Here is a 24817-nt window from a genome sequence, read left to right as displayed (position 1 = left end):
GAGCTCTGAAACTTAGAGCACATGAATGAGACTTTTAAAAATCTCGGCTGGCAAACTTAACCCAAGGAACAGAACTGTTAACCCTTTGCAAAGTTTCCTGCCAAGCATCCCCTTTGAGTTAATATACCTTATGTGCAAATGTTATCTATCCATTTGTTCTGTGCAATCGCTGCCGTCTTTGTTATCTCTTCTCTTAACAGGTGGACTTTTGCCAGGATACCTCTGCATCCCTATGAACCAGGTGAAGAGGACCCAGACGCCCAGACATCGCTCCAGCCTTGTTGGAAGGGACCCAAGATGCCCAACGCCCACCAGACGACCTGACGCCCACCAGACTACAGCCCTGCTAAACGTCACTCCTGGACGCTGGCGTTTTGCACGGCTCAAGAATCCAGCATGGATTGAAAAAGGACATTTTCACATTTTCTTTTCTTTCCTTTTGCAAAACTGAACTTTATTGAAGGTACCTGGGCCTGGTTTGCTTTACGCCACCCCTGCAAAGGACAGTGTCTAGTGGATCTTTCCTTTCAGCGTAATTACACCCCAGCCCACTCTCTAGCACTTACCTAAGCCCCTCCCCGTCCATACAATGGCTCAAATACGACTGTGGGTCCCCGTGCTGGTATTTCTGCTGCATTTGACCTTTGAAATGCCAATACCACTCACAGTGACCAGACAACTGCTGCAATCGTGGGGGGCCCACCACACATATAATAAGTGGATTCAGGTTGCTGAGATGGTTGCGTTCTCTGCAAATCGGACCAATTGTGCCGTCTGCACTCTGGCCCCTGTAGATGCTCTGGGAGGAATGCCACTCCTCCCTGTGCCTTGGAATGAATCCTTGGTTACAACTCCACTTGTTGCCTTCCAGCCTCTGGGCAACCATTCTTCTTTATGGAATCATTCCGTCCCTTTCCAGGTTCACAGGATCACTGGCTGCCTTTGTGTCAACAAATCAAATGACGCCAAGGACGCTCAGACCTATGTGGGCACTTCCCACTGTGATCGTACCTTCCCAGCCCCAACTAACATGCCTGAGTCCGAGACAGGAACTTTTCCTGGTTCCAATTTGACTGCCTGCCTGGCCCGCTTGCTGAGAGGCACCATATCTGCCCATGGTCAGGACGTTTACTGGGTGTGTGGCAGGAAGGCCTATCATGCCCTCCCAAGAGGATGGTATGGGGTCTGTTTTCCAGCCTACTTAATACCCCCCATGTGGATTCCTGACCAGATACCCTCTGCACCCCCTAGAAGGAGGCGTTCGGCTGACCTGGCAACACTTGCAGGTGGCAGCTCCCAGGATTGGGGCAAAAATCAGTGGCCTCCGGAAAGGATACTGGCCCATTATGCTCCAGCCTCATGGAATCGGAGAGAGAAAATCTCTGGAGCACGGGGGCCGATCTATAACTTGAACCGCATAATCAGACTCCAGGCAGTGGTAGAGATTGTTGCTAACACGACAGCCACGGCCCTTAGGCTAATTGCCACGCAATTGGATGAGACACGCAATGCGTTTCTCTCAGTCCGATTAGCGTTGGACTTTCTTCTGGCGCAACATGGCGGCTTTTGTGCAGCGTTAAATCTCACAGGTGGGGCCTGTTGCTTTAACATCTCTGATCATGGTGAGGCCATTCGCAATTTGGCAGGAGGACTTGAAAAAGTGGCCCATATTCCTACCCAAACCTGGGAGGGATGGGACATGTCATGGCTTGACTGGTTGCCAAACCTAGGATGGGCAAAAGGCCTGTTTTTGCTGCTGCTTGGCCCACTTTTCATTTTGCTAATTTTTTGCTTTTCTGTACCTTGCTTCCTGCAATGCTTGCATACAATGACACGCAATATGATTTCTCGCATGCTTCGCCCCCAGATTATAGCTCTGACCCGAGAATATCAGCCTGTGCCTTCCTGGGACGAGCCCTTTTAAGAAAAGGGCTGTCCAAAATTGAGAGCTATGGAATGAAGGGGTACAGTTAGGGTTACCCCAGAAAGCCCTAAAAACTGTTTGTGAATTTCCCCCCCAGCCAGGCCTTGGCGTACGCATTTTAAAAACTGCATTTTCCTCAAAGACAAAAAGCATGAGCTAAGCAGTCCTCTCTGTAACAAAAACACTGTAACAACTCAGAGCTGAGAACAGAAAAGCTTTCGCTTCCCAGATCCAAGCTAACCTTGTCCTGGTACACTGATTTGCAACATACTTCCGGGAACAGAGCCAGAGAACGAAAAGCAACATTTCTATGTAAGAATCTGTGAAGGGGGAGAGAAAAAAAGGGGTTTGAAAAAAGGATAAAACCTGCTTGTAAAATGTTTTCGGTGCGGCCTGTCTTTTGTGAACTGAATCACACAGGTGCCTTCTGCCCCCCCGGATGGCAGAATAAAACGCTCTTTCTCTGGATTAACCCCCTGGTGTTTTTTGGCTCCTTTTGTCTCTGCTCGGGTGCAACAATTATTCCGACCCATGGATTAATAAGGCTACAGGCTGCCTCTGAAGATGGTACAGAAACCTGAGCTCGTGCAGAATTCAGTGGCCAGGTTGCTCAATGGAACAAGACGGTTTGAGCATATTGCACCAATGCTGGCCTGACCACACTGGCTGCCAATTAGTTCCCAGGCGCAATTCAAAGAGCTGGTTTTGACCTATAAAGCCTTAAACGGCTCAGGACTGCAATACTTCAAGGACTGCCTCTCTCCATGTGAACCAACCTGGACCCTGAGATCATCACCTGAGGCCTTCTTTGTGTTCTCCCAGTGTTTGAAAAGGAAAAGGTTCTGACCTCCTCTGCCTGGTCCTCAGACCCCAGTCGGCACAAAGAGTACTCGAGAAAGAGTACTTTGCAGAATGCTGATTTTATTCTAAAAAAAAAAGTCTTCTCCAACTAGAACCTACATATCATGACTACATTAACTATGAACTACATATCAAACGCAGCCAACTTTCTACCATCCAACCAACCCACAACACACACAATCAATGACCACTCTAGACATAGGTAGATAAAGGTTTGCACGAGTCATGTAGGCTTTGCCGATTCCTTGTAGGCCGCTGACTCATGCTGACTCAGTTCCTTTTGTATTAAAGAAAGGGCGGCTAATTTTAAGCTGTGACATTTTCCTCCTCCTCAAGAGGTCTGGAGGGTGTCAACACAAGAAAGGGCTTTTTCTGTTGTGGCTCTCCATTTGTGGAATGCTTTCCGCAGAGAGGTTTGGCCTTCATGATACACCTTTAAGTGTCAGGCAAAACCTTCCTCTTCAACCAGGCCTTTGGCTGATTAACATCTGATACCCTTTCAAATGTTTTGTGGGAGGTGGAGCTTATCGGTCTGTTTTTGTTTTTACTATGCATTTTGTGCTTTTATATTATATTTTGATGTTGTGAACCGCCCTGAGATCTGTGGATGAAGGGCGGTATACAAATTTTAATAATAATAATAATAATAATAATAATAATAATAATAATAATAAAATACATTTTAAGTTAATCAGAAAGTTCACAACAAAAGCAAAATTACTTAGGAAAATGTGTGAGTATTAGCGTTCGTTTCTCAGGTGGAAGCTTGTCCTTTTCCTGTCTTGCGTGTTCTAGGAGTTGCCTTCTCATGACGGTAAAGACGGAGCGCAGCAGTGTTCTCCCAAAAACTTGTGTGGTTTCGTATCGAGGTAGACTGTCACAAAACTGGGGCACGTTGCAGTAACACAACCACCTGCGAAGGGGGAAATATTAAGATAGAATAAACCCAGGTAACGGATCCAAACTAATATGAAAAAATATCTCCTTTCAAAACCTAACTACTCTATTCACATCAATTCACCTTAGAGCAAGGATCCTCTTAACAAAAAGTATATTTAATTAATATCCAGAATCACGACATTTGCAGCGAAGAATCTGGTTAGAAAACACATTAAAATTCCGTAGCTACATGCACACTAGAAAACTTCTAGCAGGTCCAAATTGTAGAATAAGAATTGCAAAACTGGGTCAAACGTAAGCCACTAGCTCTTCCAGCTCAGGCATCTACTGACATCTAAACAAATTTAGACCGTACATAATACGGAAAGGGCAAATGGCACCCACTACCTACCGGAACTGATCCTACAGGTACAAATGAATACCTGAAACAAGACACTGTTACCTTGTGTAGTTCACTTTGTAGCTAGCAATGTCGTCATTAGGTGACCTCTGTCTTCGCTGGGAAGGTGTCTCCAGGTGCCAGTAGTTGATGCGATTCAGGAACATTTTAGCCAGCTCTACTATCGTTTGCCTCTCTTTCGATGGTAAGTGACTAAATTTGTATTGCACAAAATTATTAACTCCCTTCAAAAGAGACGACAAATAAATGAGACCATTTGTAAATCAAAAGGAAGACGAGGCTCTAAATGCATATTTAGGATTTTATTTATGTTAAGTGATGAATTAATATGTTTAATTCCATAAGGTGAAGATTTAAGGATGTTAATGTCTAAGTTAAATTTTATAAGAATTAGGATTTGGAAAACCGTTAAAAGGACATGCAATGAAATTCAACCAAGGGGAAGCGAGGAAGTCACTTAACAAAGTTAATAATTCTCAATAAGGCTATGGTTTATGTTTGTTTGTCTTATGTGTTTGTTTGTTTGTTTGTTTATAATACTGTGAAAACTAATAAAAAATGGGGGGAGGACTAAATGCATATTTCCTATTTAATGACTGCATTCTCTCTAGTGGCTAGTTAAGATCCACTTCACATTTTATCTTTTTCAAAATCCAAACAGCACAGGTGACACGTGTAAGTAAATCTCTGGAAGAGAAACCGAAACCACCTCTTCAATAAAAATAAGGACTTTCTCCCATAGATGTAGCTTGTCGAATGACCATGCCACTGGCTGTCACGGATTATTTTAACAGTCAAATGAATTTGGAATCTACTTTCACCCAGACTCTACTGAAAAGCAAAGTGTGTGCGTGTTTGTCTGTGTGTGTTTTGTCTATCTGTCAGCTCTGACCTAGACAATAGACGCAACAAGACAGGGAGGTGCAGACTCTGTGTCAAAATTCCAAATGTGCCCAAAAAGGTTTGCACTCCCTGATTTAGTACAACTGAGGGCCGTAAGTAGGGTTTTAAGCTCCCCACTTCAAGCAGCAGACTAGCCTCCACCGCTGGTAACTCACAAAAGGTCTCTTAGCAAAGCCAGGGAAACCATCTAGAGCAGTACCTTTAAAGACAGGATGGGCAACTGTCTGAATGAAATTGCAGAAGTGTGAAAGGGGGCAGGGGGTCTTTCCTAACTGCAGTCCAGAGGTGCATATGTGCTCCCATTGGTAAGCATGGAAACCACAGCTGAGTGAGTGTTCCCAATAACAGGGAAGCCCCACTTTTGCACATAAATCGAATCTGCACCAGCCAAGCTAACTTCAGTCAACTAGCATGGCATAGCTAGTCTGCAGACCTTGTTTCTCACTGGGTACTTGATCTATAGCACCACCTAATATTCCTAAAAGTCTTTAGTCATCATTCTTAGCCCCAAGTCAGCAAGACACTTCATATACTGATAGGAGATGACTCTGTATAGGTGTTACTTTACCTGTTCAATACTAGGTTTCTCAAACGGGGGGCTCTCCAAAGATCCTTCTACAACAGGTTTTCCCATCTGTAATATACACTTCCTCAAAAGCTGTTGAAAAGAGATTTTTAAAGAATAAATAAATAAAATAGATTCTAACTAGGGCTGGGTAATAACTGGTTTTCAATACTGCAATATATCACCAGCTAAACATAACGATGTATCACTATATCACGATATCTGAAATAAGGAAGGAACTACGCAGGGGCGAACAGGACAATGTCCTGGCAACTGCTGCTACTTAAGGGTCTAAAACTGATAAATGTTTAAATTATCAATCACCTCATGGTCACTTTCAGCAGCAGGCAAGCCAAAATGCATCCAAATGAGACTTTTGGTTTTGGGCTTGGCTAATCTGAGAGTCCCAGATTATTTGTATTTGAGGCATCTGATCAAGGCCTGTATTTTAAAATGAGTTTAAAGATATATTTGCAAATGTTTGTATGTTTCATGCCAGGCAGAAACCAGCTGGCTAAGTACTTTGGCAGTTGTTTATGTTCCTGCTCTCCTGAACAAGGCCCCCCCCCCCTGATTTATAGCAGTAGCAGGAGACAAGTTTCTCAAAGTTGTAAAAGGAAATTACAGGCTGGGAGCAAATGTTACACTGACCCTACATATTACAGAATACAATCAAGCTGCAAAAACACTAATTAAGAGTTGGTAAATAGTAAGATTTATTGTTTAACAGAAAATAATACCATGTGCCTCCCATCAGACTCTAGCCATATTTTCCTAAGGTTTAAGGTATACTGAGAGAGTTAAAGGGCAATAAATTTTGGGAAGAGCTAATGGGAAAAGCAGCTGGCTGGGAAAGGGGGGTGTAAACTGAAGAGGCTTCTTTTGAAGCTGTTTTTACTGAGTTCCTTTTTTACTTTGCAAAGGCCTTTTCTTCTAAAAAGCTATCTATGTTATGTATGAGATTTGTTGGCTTAATGTAATTATGCAAAGGATTTAGAAAGTAAGAAATGTTAGATTCTTATGTTAGATTCTTATTTCATTGATGGTGTGTGAGAATGTGAACCCAAGATCTCTGTTTAGATAAGATTTAATACCATGAGCCATTTGTTTATAGCCATTTGTTTTGGAATGCAGGGGCAACAGGGGCAAAAGGTGATCTGGTAATTAAGGTGCCTTGTCGAGGCAAATGTAAGATATATGGCTACTTGTCTGCCATTTATGGATAGAAGGAAATATAGCTCTTTGTCTCCCATAAAAGGTAATAGGAAATGGGTGTATCTTTTATGATTGGTTCTAGCAAACAGCCAATAGGAATTTCAACCAGGCTGATTGGACAGAGGCAGCCAAAGGAGGAGCAAGGGGGCTGGGCTGAAGAAATATAAGTGCTGGCCATCAGGGCTGGAGGGGGCAGAGCTTTGGTAACCATATACCACTGTGCCTATCATTTATTTGTCTGACAAATAAATTATTATTTTAATTTCTCTATTGCTGCATTGAATATTTCATTCCAGCTAAGCGTTAACCACGAGCAGGGTGCTACATATTCACCATGCTTTGGACTGTCCTGAATATCACCATTTGGTACTCCAAGCCCAAAGTATCCAATGAAGCCATCCTGTTTGTGCAAGAACTTCTGCTTGTGCAAGGGAACTTTCCCCTCTGCCTCCTCCCCACATGCCCCAAATCTGTTCTGCATGTTCCCTGAGGCCTCTGGAGGAGATCTGCAGGGGGCATGTGGCAAGAGGAAAGGGAGGGGGAAAGATCCGCGCACCAGAGTGTCGAGGAATGTCTTCACTGGATAGAACCTATGGTTTGCAACTACAACAATTATACAATAATATAATAATAAATTTTAATTTATACCCCGCCCTCCTCGGCCAAGGCCGGGCTCAGGGTGGCTAGCACCAAATATGAATTACAATAAAACATGATAGAAAAACAACAACAGCAACAACAACAAACAAACAATTAAAATACAGCTTAAAATGCAGCCTCATTTTAGTAGTAGTCCATAAATCAAGACCATAATGGGAGGAAACATCAGATCTTCACCTGAGCCAGCTATCCATGCTGGTCCTACATGGGCCAGCAAAAAAGCCAAGGGAAAATTTATATACCAAATCCCATATAAGGGGTCAGAGTGAGTCTAAGCCGAAGGCCAGGCAGAACAGCTCTGTCTTGCAGGCCCTGCAGAAAGATGTCAAATTCCGCAGGGCCCTAGTCTCTTGAGACAGAGCATTCCACCACATCGGGGCCAGTGCTGAAAAGGCCCTGGCCCTACTTGAAACCAATCTAACCTCCTTGAGGCTTGGGACCTCCAAAGTGTTGTCATTTATGGACCTTAAGGTCCTCTGCGGGGCATTACCTACAGACTCTATCATATATAGAGGAAAGGCACTACGCCTTGTATGAGTCAAGCCCAGAATTACCGTCACACTGGATCCAAGCCAAATACAGTGCACTAATTGATGGTAACATTGCTCAGTTTTTGCATCAATCTCTAGGGATGCTTTACGCAAGATAACAGCAGCACTGAATGTATTCCGGGAAACAAAACAAAAACCGGCGACTTGCCTTGAACAAGTAAAAGTAGACTTGCTTGGTATCTGCATCTTCTTCCTTGTGAACACAGGCAAAGAGATACTCGACATCCAGCACAATCCCCAAGAGCCTGTTCATTTCGTCTTCAGATACATTCTCCAAATGGGAAACGTGAGCAGCTAAACAAACAAGTAAATCCAAAGCTTAAAGGGAAAGACCTGAGCAAATGGAAGAGCATTTATCTGTTCTTTGTTAAATTGGCCTGTCTCGGGAATGGGCAACCGACACACATAAGCCAAAGGGAGAATCTTTTTTTCAACCCGCTAGAGATGCTATCACAGACATTAACACATCAAGTATTTTCCACATCCAAACAGTTACTGTCAGATTTGCACCCTGCTGTGTTAAACACTTGAAACAATAACAAAATTTCAAATATAAAAAACCCACACAATTAATATTGACTCCCCTCCCCCCCCCCACTTCCATGGTGCATTTTATTACATTCTTTTCCACCACATATTCTAATTTCTCCCCATTTTATATCTCGGTATTTTTAACTGCTGAATTTATTCTATTACTGTTAACATTTTTAAAGTGCTTGCAACATTTCTCCAAATAATCTATAAAACATTTCCAATCTTCCTTGAATGTTTTTTTTATCCTCATCTCTTACTCTTATCTGTCCATCTTGCCCTTTCTATATATTCTATTAGCTTCATCTACCATTCTTCCTGGGGACACGGGTGGCGCTGTGGGTTAAACCACAGAGCCTAGGACTTGCTGATCAGAAGGTTGGCAGTTCGAATCCCCGAGACAGAGTGAGCTCCTGTTGCTCGGTCCTTGCTCCTGCCAACCTAGCAGTTCAAAAGCACGTCAAAGTGCAAGTAGATAAATAGGTACCGCTCCGGTGGGAAGCTAAACGGCGTTCCATGCGCTGCTCTGGTTCGCCAGAAGCGGCTTAATCCTGCTGGCCACATGACCCGGAAGCTGTATGCCAGCTCCCTTGGCCAATAAAGCGAGATGAGCACCGCAACCCCAGAGTCGGTCACGACTGGATCTAATGGTCAAGGGTCCCTTTACCTTTTACCATTCTTCCTCCGCTGGTATTGTATCTTCCCTCCAATTCTGAGCACACACCATTCGTGCTGCTGCAAAAACTGTATTAGCAGTGGCTGATGACATGTTGAGGTGGTGACACTCATCTGACCTCCGGTCAGTCATGTTGCTGTGTCTTACCGAGAAAGAAGGGGGCAAGATAGCAGCGAGGCCAGTGCAGAGCGAACACAGTGGTGAAGCCCATTTGTGGCTCCTGTAGGGTGTTTGCACTGTGCTGACCTCCCTGCCACCCTACTGCTCAACCTCCCAGTAAGCCACAGCAACATGACCAACCACAGGGCAGGTGAGCACTACCATCCCACCACACTGTCCGCTGCTGATTATTAACCATTATGTGTAGTAAACTATAGCGTAGTGCATGAATCAGTCCTGTTTTCTTCTGTTTCAGAAAATGTTATCTCTCCTGTCCTTTACAGTGTGCCATTTAGATTCTCCATAGCTGAGAACACATTATCTACTGTGTTGATAGGGCTGGGCGATATAGTGATATATCATCCAAAACCAGTTTGAAGTCCACGTTGTGATATTGGTTTCATAATTTTTGACGCGCAATATATCACAAACCATGATGTGTGTGTGTATTCTACACAAAAATCACAATGTGGGGGAAACTGTGAAGCCAGCCAATGCCTCTACAAGAGCTCCATCCTTATTTCAAACATTGTGATATATTGCACTGTTTAGCTGGTGATATATCACAATGCTGAAAACCAGATATTGCCGAGCCCTATTGTATAACATATCTTTGCAATAAGGATATTCCTAACAAATTCATATGTGAGAGATTTCTGTATGTCTGCTAGTAGGAAAGCGATCCGGTTACAGTTTAGATATGTGAGGAGTCCCCAAACCTCTCCGAAATAATATTGTCAATCTGAGATTTCTCACTTATTTCATTCTATGGTGCATTTGGGTCTCAGAGATTTGCAAAAGATTATTTGCAAGATCTCTGGTGTAACTTTATTGGAACAAATTAGTTCTCCTAAATGTCATCAGGCTACCTGAAGAACGCACAGGTGCTATAGCGTAAAAACTTGGAGCAAAATTCTTTCCTAGGCTACACGAAGCATATCCCTGAGAACCGAAGAAAAGCAAATGCTTCAATGTCTTAGAAGCTTAATAAATGGCAGTTGTAACCATCTAACAGCAGGAGGCTAATTGGGAAATTAGTTACACTGTCATTTTAATGACAGCAGGGTCTGAACTGTGAAGACACGTCTGTTATCAGCTCCTATTCTCAATAGATTATCTATTCTCTCCAAAGGAGAGAGAAAGGAGTCCGACATTTCTGAGCCTGTTCAGACTCAAGGTCTTATTGTCCCTGCAGATCTAACCAAATGTATTCAGTGGCCCTATGTTGTAATAAGAAAGCAATTCTGTTTTCCATTCTACGGTATTTAAACTTACCTCCAGTCCTCACAAATAAAGGGAATATTAGAAAATACCTTACTACATAGATATTCAGCAATCATTAGCATACTAGTCATAGAAAGCTGTTTTAAATTTTAATATATTTATGTTTGAGGTACAGCAATATTGAATTTTAGCAAACTTGTACATTTTGCAGCTTTCTTGTGGAGCTGTGGCTATCAGTTTTTGGTACAAAATTGCCTCCCTAGATCTGCTGAAGAAACTGCTAACAAACAACAGCAGAATGACATAACTTTTAATCCTGCTTCTTTGCTACCTCTTGTTTTCCATACTTAGTTGAGCCGCGTAGGTATATGCATAATCTTCAGATTTATTTTGTTTTTGCAGCTGAACACATCTTGAGTCATTTGAATGTATTTTGTTCACATTTCTGTGACGTGACAGGAAAACACTGTTCCAAGAGTCTGATCTGGGAAAGCTACTTCATGCACTGAAATCCTGAATCCGTACCCAAATCCAGGTTGATAGATATAGCAAAACAAGCAGCCATGGAGGGCATTACGTTTGAAGAAGAAGAAAAACCCTATATATGTAATTTGACTTCTTGTATTAGCTATTTTTGCTTTAAGGTTTCAAACTGCAGCCTTGAAAATAACTTTGGAGACTGACCCATACAATAAAATTATTTATGGTGCTTTCCCCACTCTTTTGGTTATTACCAAATTTTTTGAAGTTCTACATGAATCAGGTATTTCATCTTCCTTTTAAAAAAAAATTGTGCAGGTGAGTTATGTCATGTGCTGCACAACTGCACATAAGCGCATATATGTAACAACAAAAATAGGAATCTTGCCCCTCACAGTACATTATCATAATAATTATGAATCAATAATAATAATAATAATAATAATAATAATAATAATAATAAATGTGTTTTCTATGTAAGGAATTCTGAGTGCAGAACTTGAGAGCCACAATATATTAGAGGCTTTTGTTGTTGTTGTTTTTAAAAAATGATTTTACTACTATCCAGAGTAGTAGCAATAGATAACCATAAATTGGGAAATTCAACTTGAAAAGCTTTGCATTACATTCTCTTTATATAATGATTTTATTTTAAAATTGTTTAACTGTAAGAATACCGACAAATAACAATAGAAAAAAGGAGAAGAATGATAACTAAAAAGAGAACAAAAATTTATGCACTGTCAGGCCTCTGCAGAACTAGTGAATATCTCGTCTTGGTTCTACTCTTGTGCTCCGCTTTAGCATATTTTCAAATACACAGTATATTTAGGTCCATTTGTTTTTTCTTAATTTACTCAATTTCCTGTTACCTTCCCCGAACCCTTGGAACTGGGTAGGCTATGAACTTCAATTAAGTGCACCTTGGGAGTGCAGAGAAATACCAGTACCCGAAACTTTACTGTCGGTCAACTTTCGTATTAGGTTTGTATTTATGTGCTTAAGCCAAAATTGTTGTTTTGTTTTGTTTTATTGCAATAACTGAACTTATCCTGTATTTGCTTAATTTCTGGATTTTGTTATTTTGAATAATAACAATTCTGAATAATATTTGTGGGTTTTTTATGTTTCTCCATTTTAATGTTGCAAATGGGTTTGCTGTGAGCCGCTTTTGGGCACAGCTTACTGTGGGGAAAGCGGCGTATAAGTAATAAATAAACAAACAGAAATTCCAGAAGAAAATGCTACAAAACCTACCTAGTGCATGATTACAGCTACGACATGGTTCGTTAAGACTCACAACCGCCTGCTGTAGTTCTGCTCTGGGTGGAGTTGGAGGTGGGTTAGGGTTTTTCCAGCCATTACATTTACAAGATTCCTCAGCCTGTAATTTTAAGAAAGTGGGGTGGGGGATAGGGAGACAGAGAGACAGAGAGAGAGAGAGAGAGAGAGAGAGAGAGAGAGAGAGAGAGAGAGATCGTATGAGTTTAGAGAATGTATACACATTCCCCATATTACTAGTAATGCTAGGAAAGGAGAGCTTTTACATTGCCACAACACAGCTATTTTCTTGACTTCTGTAAGATGCGCTTGTGTTTATACACAAACACAGAAGAAGAACATAAGGAAAATCCTTCTGGATCAGGCCAGAAATGGAATCCAGCATCCCTGTTCTCAGTGGCCAACCACATTCCTATGGGAAGCCTGAAAAGCAAGGCCTGAGCCAGGGGTCAGCAATCTTTTTCAGCCGTGGGCCGCTCCACTGTCCCTCAGACCTTGTGGTGGGCCGGACAATATGGGGGGAGGGGGTGAATGAATTCCTATGCCCCACAAATAACCCAGAGGTGCATTTTAAATAAAAAGACACATTCTACTCATGTAAAAACACACTGATTCCCGGACCGTCCGTGGGCCGGATTGAGAAGACGATTGGGCCGCATCCAGCCTCCGGGCCTTAGCTTGCCTACCCTTGCCTGAGCCCAACAGTTCTCAATCCACTTGTGATTCCAAGCAACTAGAATTCACTGGCTCTGACAATGGAGATAAAAGCATAGCTGTCATTTCTACTAGCCATCTTCTATGGATATAAAGACAGAATATTACTCTATGCTCCTGCTCATGTAAGGGGGAAGAAGATGATATTCACCACCATCCCACAAGCATCTGCTACGAAGGGCTGGAGGAGCCTGACGGAAAATAAGTAAAACTCACTTCCCTGCCATCGATCGTGAATGGAAGCCTCTGACGGATCATAGCCCCTTCACAAAAGAGTAACTCTGGATCTAAGCCATTATATAAACATTACAAACAGTATATTCTATATGAAATTATATATTAGATGTGGAAGAAGTACTGGCTGAAAAAAAGTAGGCAACATCGTCAAAGGATTCTCCTAGCCATTAACGAACCAAAAGCTACAATGTAATTCTGGGCATGCACTACATCTAATCATGATGTTATAGGTCAATGTTTTCTCACCCTTAAATGATTACACGTGCCAGAAATACTGTGGATTTCTACTGGGAAATTCCCATACATTTTTAATGAAAACTTCCACAAAGGTTAACATTAAACCTTTCATTTGTTTTTGTTTTTCCTGGAGGCCACCAACATTCTCACTATCCCAAACGTAACATGCAGACAAAGCCTGGCATTGCTACTGAAGTAATTCAGTATTTTTTAAATTAATAAAACACATCATAACACACAACACCGTAGTTTTAGAGACATACATTACTGCAAAATTTCCTATTAATATTTTAGTAGCTTGGACTACGCTATTTATGCTAGTAATGTGCTTTTGGACATACTACATATATTACAGGAATCTGCAAACGCCACACAAAAACTACTACTGTATCTTGCAGTCTTTCATGTCTCAATAAGATCAGGCTTTCCCTCTGATCCACGTTTGGATTTTGTTACCTCCCAGTTTAGGAGTTCTAACAGAAAGATCACTGGAATCTGTAACTTTTCATGTTTCAGAACAGAACATATCTGAAAGTTGTGCCAAAGCAACTTTTTTCCAACAACCATTTGTTTTATTTCACTTGCATTACAAATCTGTTGAACATTACAATGTGTTCATTTATTTATTTGCCCTTGGTATGAACTCTGTGTATGTGTATGATTGTTTTTGTGTGTGTGGAGGGGATTTGTTTGTTTGTTTTACTAAGTATGCCTGTTTTTAAGAAAAACACTGGAAGGGTTGCTGCCCAGGTTTGTAAAGGGTAAGCTTGCTGCTGTGGATCTGTAAATCATTGCTGTAAGAAAAATAAATTTAAAAGCCTCTGTATGGTGTGCGAGCGCGCGCGCGCACACACACACACACACACACAGTTTCTCCCAAATATGAATAAGCACTTGATTTTAGAACACTGTGCCATAATTATCCCAGAGCCCCAAACCCATAAAGACTGAGTACCTACACAAAAATGTAGCACTGCACACTAATTAGCATCAGAGATGCAAACAGATGTACCAATATTGTAGTCGGAAGAGCTAAACTGCCAGGAATGAATACCAACCCTCCTACAGGAACAGAGAAAAAAAGTGTTTTGTTTTGCTGGCAGGCATTCGTTGCAGCTCTCAGTTTTATTTCTAGCAAGCTAATTCTTGTTAAACAACCAATCTCGGGTTCCAAAAAGGAAGGGATTCGGAGCAGAGATGCTCATATGCTTCCAGAGGCATCCTGTATCGAGGCCACTAAGGGCTTTAAAGATGAAAAGGGGCACTTTGAATGGTGCTAGGAAACAAACTGGAAGCCAGTAAGGTTCTTTCAGCACAGGTGCTTCCACCAGCTAAGAAAAAAAGCCGCTGCGTTTTGTTTCTGAGTGGTTTTCAAAGGCAGCAAATGGCATTCAGATCCAGCATTCTTGCTGAGGCCATATGCCTTCTGTTCTTGACCCCAGCAGTGAAAATATTTTGCCCTCAATAGTGAGCGCAGCATTCCTAAGGAGTTCAAATTACACCCCGCTGAGTGGCTTTTGAGTCTTTTGCAATGTTTCCTCTCTAGCGCAACTCAATAAAATGTCACTCCTCTGCTTTTCATTAGGAAAGAATGTATGAAATTACCTCTTTTGAGAACTTGAGAGTGATGGGAAGGAGCTGGGGAGAGTAGTTAAAAAATATTTAGTGCCAACGTTATGAAATATTGTACAAATTGTACAGTATGTATATGAGGTTAAGAAATGAAGGCTGTGGGTACTTAATAGCAGGGGTAGACAACGTGGTGCCCTCCAGATTTTTGGACTCCAATTCAAGAGAGCCAGCCTGTCTCCTCAGGTTGCACAAGCTAGAAGCAAGAGGTGCAGAGAACTTTGCTGTTGATTTAGCTCATGCAGGAGATAGTTCAGTTGGTTAGAATGCGGTGCTGATAATCTCAAGGTTGCACACGCAGGAGATAGCTCAGTTGGTCAGAGTGCGGTGCTGATAATCTCAAGGTTGCAGGTTCGATCCCTGTATGGGACAGCTGCATATTCCTGCACTGTAGGGGGTTGGACTAGAAGATGATTCTCAGGGTCCCTTCCAACTCTAATGGTCTATGATTCTATGTACATTCCACTGGTAAGTACGGCCCCAAAATAAGATACAACAAACTGTAGGGCATTGAATTGACTATGTGTGCTTTAGAGTGTTCCACAGAGTTTAGTCCACTTGGGCAATGATCATCACTCTCTTAAACAAAGGAAGATTTGTCATGCTAAGGGACGATTACACAGACAAGGAACCATTGCTGAAAATGGCTCCCCTGTGTTGAGCTCCCCCCCCCCCCACTCCCTCAGAATACGCCAGGTGATTCATGCTCCAAGGTCACCACATTGTGAATTTCTGACCCCTGTTGGTAGGAAAATGTAGGACATAATTATGACAGCAGGATAAGAGCAAGCGATCCTACATGTTTGGGGGGAACTCAACAGGATAATGCCATTTGGGAAGTGGAGTGTAATGTGTTGTTCAGCCCTCAACATTCAGCCCACGAACTCAGTCAAGCCAAAGTACTTAGCTGAGCATGTCTTTGTTTTCTATAATTTACCAATTAACTGGATCATTGTGTAACTTTGCATTACTACCTTCCCTAAACTGAAACTCTAATCAATGAGGAGCCTTGGCTCTCATGAGTCGCCCACATTGGAAAATAAATTACTGTATGGATTTGGTTTATGATGAACATTTTTCTAATGATATGTGCTAGCACAATATATGGATTGCAGATTATATACACCACTCTCAAAGACCACTGTGATTAATCTATATATCCACCACATGTCTAATTATATCTACTGCCCTTTCTTCTAATAAATAGTAAACAGTGAAGTGCTAATAATTAGGAAGATTAATGTAATAATGTTTTGGCTGTGATCCAGAGAGCTGTGAATCTACTTCTGTAAGCACAGAAGGACTGTATTTATTGCCTGACAAGCTGCTCTTGAAAACCAGAGAGTTTCAGAATGAGTAGGTGCTGCTGCTGCACTGAAGAGAGATTTAAGTGGTGAATTCAGGCTTGCCCAAAGAAACTCACAGTCTCCGAAGGTGTTTACGACAACAGGGATCTTTAGTTTCCATTGAGATAGACACACAAATAATGAGACAGAGAGCACAAGTATTCAATTACTATCTTTCACATCTGAGACCTTCTGTACCAAAGTGCATAAGCTACGTGCACAGAGTCCTCAGTTCAGATCCAAAGGTCAAACTACAAGTGCACTGTTGGAAATCACGTCAAGAGTTTTACAATTCAGAATCACAGGCTTGGGTGGGCATCATTTAACATGCGGATGAGGGACCTTTTATCATGCCACGGGCTTTATTCCCATCTCAGTCACATGCCAGTGGTGTTGAGGGCCAAACGCAAATGTGGTTAAAGCAAAAAATGTGATTTTTTTACCTTTGGACAGTAGGCTCGTTTCTATATACTTCTCTCACTCACTCACTCTCCTCCATCCAGGTGAGAAAAAACAATGGATTTTTGTTGTTTTAAGAAACACTTCCAAAAATGAACATTCCCAGTATCTCCAGGACTGTTCGTGCATCATCAAATGGGCCTGCTTCCTTATCTGCACCCATCCAACCATCTGCCATAGCTTTTCATGTAATTTTTCGATCCCTTCAGCCCTAACTGGTGCTTCCAATTTGTTAAAAGTAAGCAAGTTATGCAGTTGCAAAGATTAATTCTTCATATTAATTACTGCTGTCAAACAAACGGCATAAAGAGGGATGAGATGTGGATATGCATGGACGAGAGAGAAGCAGACTCATGTTAAACTGTGCAACATGACAAATAAGAGACACTTGGAAATCAGACGCAAAGTACAAGATTAGATAGATAGATGATTAGATAGATAGATTAGATTAGATGCTAGATAGATAGATCCCCTTTCTGCCATTACATTTATGGTTACGTAAATGCTTGGGAGGGTAGCAGAGATTAGTTTGGGACACAGGTGGTGCTGTGGGTTAAACCACAGAGCCTAGGGCTTGCTGATCAGAAGGTCGGCGGTTCGAATCCCCGCGACGGGGTGAGCTCCCGTTGCTCAGTCCCTGCTCCTGCCAACCTAGCAGTTCAAAAGCACCTCAAAGTGCAAGTAGATAAATAGGTACCACTCCGGTAGGAAGGTAAACAGCGTTTCCATGTGCTGCTCTGGTTCGCCAGACGCGGCTTAATCATGCTGGCCACATAACCCAGAAGCTGTACGCCGGCTCCCTCGGCCAATAAAGCAAGATGAGCGCCGCAACCCCAGAGTTGGCCATGACTGGACCTAATGGTCAGGGGTGCCTTTACCTTTATTTAAATGCTTGGGAGGTTAGCAGAGATTAGTTTGGTAGGTCTGCCCCCATTGATGTTCTGGTCGCGCTCTAATTTGGGGAAGATTATCTTCTAGAGTGTGATGCCTTCTATACTCAAAGAAGCTCTCCAAACACATTTTAGAACCCTGGAAACTCAGGGTTCTAAAAATGTGTCAGGAGCCTCCATAAGGATTGGAGGCTCCCCACTTCAGTGCCGGCCACCAACGTTGGAGGGAGATGGGAAAAGTGGCAGGGTGGGGCTGATGTTTTTATCCCTGCTGGCCCCCCTCGAGTGTTTACCTAACTACAAAGCTAACCCCCTAAAGAGGGCTAAAAGACAAACTGCATTCATTTACAGCATGGTTCATGCTTAAATGCTTGAACGAAAATAAACTCTCGGATCTGAGAACTTTTGAAATCAGTCTAAAAAGACACACACACACACAATCAAATTAAGTTACTCCACTGATTCCAATGGATCTAATCTTGAGTATGACTTACAACCTGCTGGTTATTTTTATTTCTAATCCTCTAAAAACATTATGCAGAAACCTCCAAATGCATGCCAGTTATTTTAAAAAAAACAGAAACAGTGGCATTTGCTTTCAGGCTTGCCTACAAAGGGGCAGTTTAAAAGGATTTTCTGATTTGAAATTTACCCGACACTGAAGAGCATTTGGAGACATTGCACACTGAACCACTCTAATCTAAGAGGAGTGAACACCATTATGTAAAGTTCACAGGAAATATTAGTTCCCAAACACAGGAACATATCAGTACCCCAACACTACAGCACTCTTAAGGCTTATGTTCAGAGGAAGCCAACACAGTGCTGGCCAGATGTTGTAGACTACAACTTCCATCATCCCTGAGCATTGACCGTGCTGGCTGAGGATACTGTGATTTGTAGTCCATCAACATCTAAAGGGAACCAGAGTGCGCTGGTAACTAGAGTGAAATTCCCAGCCAATTCACTATAAATTACTTTTAAGTAAACTTGTTCAGAGCTGAGTTGCACGTGTACAAATGTTTTAACAAACAGTTTCCTCTATTCAACCTCACAACATAGGGTTGTTTCATGGACTAATTTATCAATGGAAAACTTTTGTCCCTGTTCTAGAAGCATGATTATTATTACTCCTATTACCCACAGACTATTACTGCATGACTCAGGGTATTAAAATGACAGGAGGCAGAGAGTGTTCCAGCAGGAACTAGCATCTTTTGAAGTATTATTTCCACTATTGGAATGTAGGGGTGTTATGTAGTGTAGTTTCACCCTGGGCCAACAGGGGGATACTGTACATAGTTTTCACTCAGGTCTGTAGATAGTTTTCACTCAGGTCCGCGCCAGTTATTTTAGGCGGGAACTCTGGGCTGTGGTGGTTACAATGTTGACAGCCGGCTGCCTATAAATACAGGCCGGCTGAGCTGTCCGCAGTCAGTTTTATTCCAGCTTACCATAATAAAGAGCTACTTGAAGAAATCGCTGTGCCGGCTGCTATGTCAACCCACGACTTAACACTGGCGACGAGGATGGGATCGATGGACATCAGAGCACAGCCAGATGCGGCCAGCCTCTGAACTGAGCTGAATCACTGAGCTGAATCACAGAGCGAAATCACTGAGCGAAATCACTGGGCAGAACCAATTCAGAGCTGACTGTTCTGGCTAGAGCACTGTGTTCCATCCATCGCCCTTCACGCCGGCATCGGAATCATGGCTTCAGTTGTGCCTCTACCGCCGTTTGCGCCAGCCTCTGAATCATGGGACTCCTACCTCGCTCGGTTCGACTGCTACCTCCAAGCCAACGAGCTGACAGCAGTATCAAAGGATCGGAAGCGGGGCCTATTCCTCAGCCTCTGTGGGCCTGAGGTGTTTGAGACGGCCCGAGCGTTGGTTGCGCCTGAAGCAGTCCAGGCAACACCATGGGACACGATCCAAGAGAAGCTCCGCAACCACTACGCACCAAAGCCGTCCAAGATTGCTGCCCGCCATGCGTTCTACCACCGGAACCAGGCAGAGGGGGAGTCAATCAACAACTACACCACCGCCCTGCGACAGGCTGCAATGCACTGTGAGTTCCGAGACTTAGACGATGCCCTGATGGATCGAATCGTCTGCGGGGTCCGGGACATCCATCTGCAACGGCGTCTCCTAGCCAAGCCAGACCTCACGCTACAGAAAGCCATTGAGGAGGCTGTGGCCTCAGAAGCTGCTGAACGCTCCGCCCAGGAGATCCGCAAGTCCAGCAGCCCGCGTCTTGCTAGGGAGCCAGTTCCGGTGCATCATGAAGAGGCCAGCAGTGAGGAGGCATCCTCCAGTGAAGACGATGACGTGCACCAGACAAAGCGGGAGCGCAGGAAGTTCCAACAGAAGTCCAAGGGCCAACCGGAATGTGCTGGCTGCAGAGGCAACCATTCCCGTGCCAAGTGTCGATTCAGAGACGCCATCTGTAGGAAGTGTTCCAGAAGGGGCCACATCGCTAAGGTCTGCCGATCGGCTCCGTCTGACACCCCCCCTTCATCGACTCGCAAGTCCAAGTCTTCACTCCAGTCTGCCAAGGAAAGTTGTTTCGCTCTCACCAACTGCCGCTGCCCGTCTGGAACCACGATTGGCCAAACCGACTCGCCTACGCGACGCAAGCTGAACGTCACGGTGCTCATTGAAGGAGCTCCATGTGACATGGAGATCGACACCGGGTCTGCCCTGTCCATCGTGTCATGGAGCACCATCAAAAGACTGGTACCCAGAGTGTCCAAAAGGCAACTCGACTCTCACCGCGTACACCTGAGAGACTACCAGGGAAACGACATTCCCGTGGTAGGCGTTGGCCGGTTCCGGATCGCCTTCAAGGATTTTTCGGGCCTGCTCCGGTTGGTGGTGGTCGAAGGTCAGCGGCCAAGCCTCCTAGGGCTAGACTGGTTTGATGCCCTCGGCCTGGAAGTCACCGGCATCAACTGCATCTCTAACGCAGAGACTGAGGGTCTGGTCAAAGACTTTGCCGAGGTTTTTGACGGCACCTTGGGCCAATATACAGGTACGCCCATCTCCTTTAGCCTTGATCCACAAGTCGCCCCCATCAAGCTTAAGCCACGCCGGGTTCCCTTTGCTCTCAAGGCTAAGGTGGACGAACAACTGGACAAACTGATCGCCCAAGGAGTTTTGGAGCCGGTTGACCACGCAAAGTGGGAAACCCCCATCGTCACGCCTGTCAAGCCAGATGGGTCGGTGAGAATCTGCGCTGACTACAAGTGCACGATCAACAAGGCACTTCAGCAGCACGCTTATCCGGTTCCTGTTGTCCAACACCTGCTGCATTCCCTGGGTGAGGGTAAGGTCTTCGCTAAGCTGGACCTTGCCCAAGCCTATCAACAACTGCCAGTCGATGATGCCACTGCTGAAGCCCAGACGATCGTCACCCACCGGGGGGCATTCCGTTGCCGCCGGTTGCAGTTCGGGGTGAGTGTGGCTCCTGGCATCTTCCAAAGCCTTATGGAGCGTCTCCTGCAAGGGCTTCCGGGCGTGGTACCATATTTTGATGACGTCTTGGTGTCTGCAGACTCACACCAGCAGCTGTTCGAGCGCCTCCGTGCCGTGCTGACCAGGTTCCAGGAGGCCGGGCTCAAGGTAAAGAGGGAGAAGTGCCAGATCGCCGTTCCACAGGTAGAGTTCCTGGGCTATCTTATCGATGCCTCCGGTCTTCATCCAACCACATCCAAGATCCGCGCTATCCAGCAGGCCCCCACTCCAAAGAACAAAACGGAGTTGCAGGCATTCCTGGGGCTGCTGAACTTTTATAACATGTTCCTGCCCCACAAAGCCACAGTGGCTGAGCCTCTTCACCGACTCCTTAGCACTAAGACGCCTTGGGCCTGGGGTCATCGGGAGACGGCGGCCTTCAACGCGGTCAAGGCTCTCCTTTCTTCAGACAGTGTGCTGGTACAGTACAGTGAATCCAGGCCGCTGGTCCTTGCCTGCGACGCCTCACCTTTTGGCATCGGTGCTGTCCTTAGTCACCGTTTTCCAGATGGAAGAGAAGCACCGCTCGCCTACTTTTCCAGGACACTATCTCCGACGGAACGGAATTACAGCCAGCTCGACAAGGAGGCATTGGCACTTGTGGCTGGAGTGAAGAGGTTCCATGAATACCTCTATGGCAGGACTTTTGACCTCATCACTGACCACAAGCCACTCCTGGGCCTCCTCGCCGGTGATCGTCCAACTCCACCGGTCCTCTCACCACGCATGCTGCGATGGACTGTTTTCCTGGCTGCCTACCACTACCGGCTCATCCATCGCCCGGGGAAATCGATGGGCCATGCCGACGCCCTCAGCCGTTGCCCTCTTCCAGCATTTGTGGAAGACCCGGCTCCAGCTTCATCGCTTCTTCTGATTGAGGATCTTCCGGCAGCGCCTGTATCGGCTGCCACTGTGGCCTCCGCATCTGCCCAGGATCGCACCATCAGCCGGGTGCTCAACTGGGTGTGGAGGGGGTGGCCACAAGGGCCCTTTGCATCGGAGTTCCAGCCCTTCGCAACCAGACAACATGAACTCTCAGCTCATCGCGGCTGTCTGCTGTGGGGAGACCGCGTCGTGATTCCCCAGGGACTCCGTCAGCGCGTCCTGGAGGCTCTGCACGTTGGCCACCCGGGAATTGTCAAAATGAAGGCGTTGGCTCGGTGTTACGTCTGGTGGCCTAATATGGACGATGCCATCACTGCCTGGGTGTCCGCCTGTCAAGCGTGCCAGGAGTCGAGGCCGGCACCACCGGCAGCTAAGGGACACACCTGGGAGACGCCAAAGACACCCTGGTCGAGGGTGCACATCGATCTGGCTGGCCCCTTTCACGGCCGGACCTTTATGGTAGTGGTGGACGCCTATTCCAAATGGCTGGAGGTCGCCCTGATGCCCTCCACCACTACCGAAGCTGTCATCCAGGTGCTGCGAGGCCTGTTTGCAACGCATGGGTGTCCTGATGTCCTTGTCTCTGACAACGGACCGCAGTTCACGTCAGGCACGTTTGAGCGGTATCTTTTGGGACTGGGCATCCGCCATGCCCTAACGGCACCCTTTCACCCATCCAGCAACGGGCAAGCGGAAAGAATGGTGCGCTCGACAAAAGAGGCACTGGCGCGCCTGGACCGGGGAGACTGGCATGAGCGGGTCGCCGAATACTTGTTCATGCAACACATCACCCCTCATGCGGCCACAGGGAGGAGTCCTGCTGAACTGCTTATGGGCCGCCGCCTCAGGTCACCGCTCGACCGGCTACACCCAGACTTTGCCGTGGCTGAACCCCCAGGCTGTGCCAACGCACCACGGTCATTTGTCCCAGGAAACCAGGTCTTTGCCCGGAACTATGTGGGGGACATCCCTTGGGTGCCAGCCACGGTAGTGGGAGTCACTGGACCTCGCTCGTACCAGGTGGCACTCGAAGACGGACGCTTGTGGCGACGGCACATAGACCAGCTTAGGCGCAGGGTTGGGGACTTGGACACTACCGAGGTGCCCCCAACTGCGCTTGCGGCTCCAGAAGAGACACGTACAGATGGTGAGGCCCCACCTACGCCTCCCTCACAAACTGCCAGCGTGGAGCCGAACCAAGCCGTTTCAGAACAGACTCAGACCACTCCACTTGCGGAGGCTCCACTCACAGCAGCGGATCCAGGGGAGTTGGTTCCAACGCCACCTAGGGTCGCACCACAGCCTCAGCGAGAACTGTGTGGCCCTCCGGACTTGGCTACCAGTCCCCGGCGGTCTGGCAGAGTTTCCAAGCGCCCAACTCATTTAAAGGACTATGTTGTTGGACAGGTATCACTGTTGGTCTAAGTATGGGAAATGTAACCGATATGCTTTTGTGCCTAATTGAACCATTACGCGTAGTGCTGTATATAAGGAAACCATTACGATTGTAACTAACGCCTTATCTCGGTGGGGAGGGGTGTTATGTAGTGTAGTTTCACCCTGGGCCAACAGGGGGATACTGTATATAGTTTTCACTCAGGTCTGTAGATAGTTTTCACTCAGGTCCGCGCCAGTTATTTTAGGCGGGAACTCTGGGCTGTGGTGGTTACAATGTTGACAGCCGGCTGCCTATAAATACAGGCCGGCTGAGCTGTCCGCAGTCAGTTTTATTCCAGCTTACCATAATAAAGAGCTACTTGAAGAAATCGCTGTGCCGGCTGCTATGTCAACCCACGACTTAACACGATCAAAGCTGAATTATTTAAATTCTCATCCCCTATTGTAACTAAGCTTGAATAAGCGAAGTTTAAATCTACCCAAGACTGTTCCCCATTTACACACACACCCCATCTGTTGTTTCCTCTACGTTAAATTTTAGGTTGTACGCTACTTGGAACAGAGAGCAGTACACCATGTAAGCAATGTGCAAAACGATGACATATATGTATATGCATGATTTAAAAGCATTATTCTGCCAGTTTTACTAGCTCCTAATGTCTCATTGCCCTTATCGCCACTCTAAATATTGGTGGTTGGAGGGACATGACAAAGTTAACGGGGATTAGGCAGCAACTTCTAATGAAGTTTTCATCCAATCCTGCCTAATCTTATGATTTGGCCATTTTTAACAAGCAGGTCATGCTGTGCACATTATCAGTGTTAAAAACAATTCCAGGCAAAGAACGACTTTTTAATTTTTAGAAACTTCAGAGTACTAAAATGTTTCATAGCAAATTCTGAGGGCCAAACTATACCTTAAATACACAGTGTACAACTAGTATTTAAATTAATAGTAGGTGTATTTGGAGGGGCGTTGTAATCCAGAATTCACGACACAGGGAGGGGGGATTAAACCCTTCCTCACATCCTGACAGAATGCATCCCTCCCTGATGGGTGGCGCTGAGGTCTAAACCACTGAACCTCTTGAGCTTGCCGATCAAAAGGTCGGCGGTTTGAATCCCCACAAAGTGGTGAGCTCCCGTTGCTCTAGGTTGGCTCCTGCCAACCTAGCAG

General features: G+C 45.0%; 1 protein-coding gene across 4 annotated transcripts in view; it reads right to left on the bottom strand.

Annotated features, from left to right (window-relative positions):
- The window catches only part of KAT2B (lysine acetyltransferase 2B), a 192287-nt gene that overhangs the window by 162974 nt on the left and 4496 nt on the right, over positions 1–24817 (bottom strand). For all 4 annotated transcript variants that reach the window (XM_083467993.1, XM_083467991.1, XM_083467994.1 and 1 more), the window contains exons 2-6: positions 12307–12433; positions 8128–8273; positions 5557–5646; positions 4128–4309; positions 3507–3698 (exon numbers count right to left, since the gene is read on the bottom strand). In XM_083467993.1, the coding sequence (XP_083324119.1) occupies positions 3507–3698; positions 4128–4309; positions 5557–5646; positions 8128–8273; positions 12307–12433 (737 nt within the window). The remainder of the gene's footprint in view (positions 1–3506; positions 3699–4127; positions 4310–5556; positions 5647–8127; positions 8274–12306; positions 12434–24817) is intronic.

Source organism: Podarcis liolepis (assembly GCF_965112155.1).
Source record: "Podarcis liolepis genome assembly, chromosome: 12".
NCBI lineage: Eukaryota > Metazoa > Chordata > Lepidosauria > Squamata > Lacertidae > Podarcis > Podarcis liolepis.
This window is presented reverse-complemented; position numbering and strand designations above follow the sequence as displayed.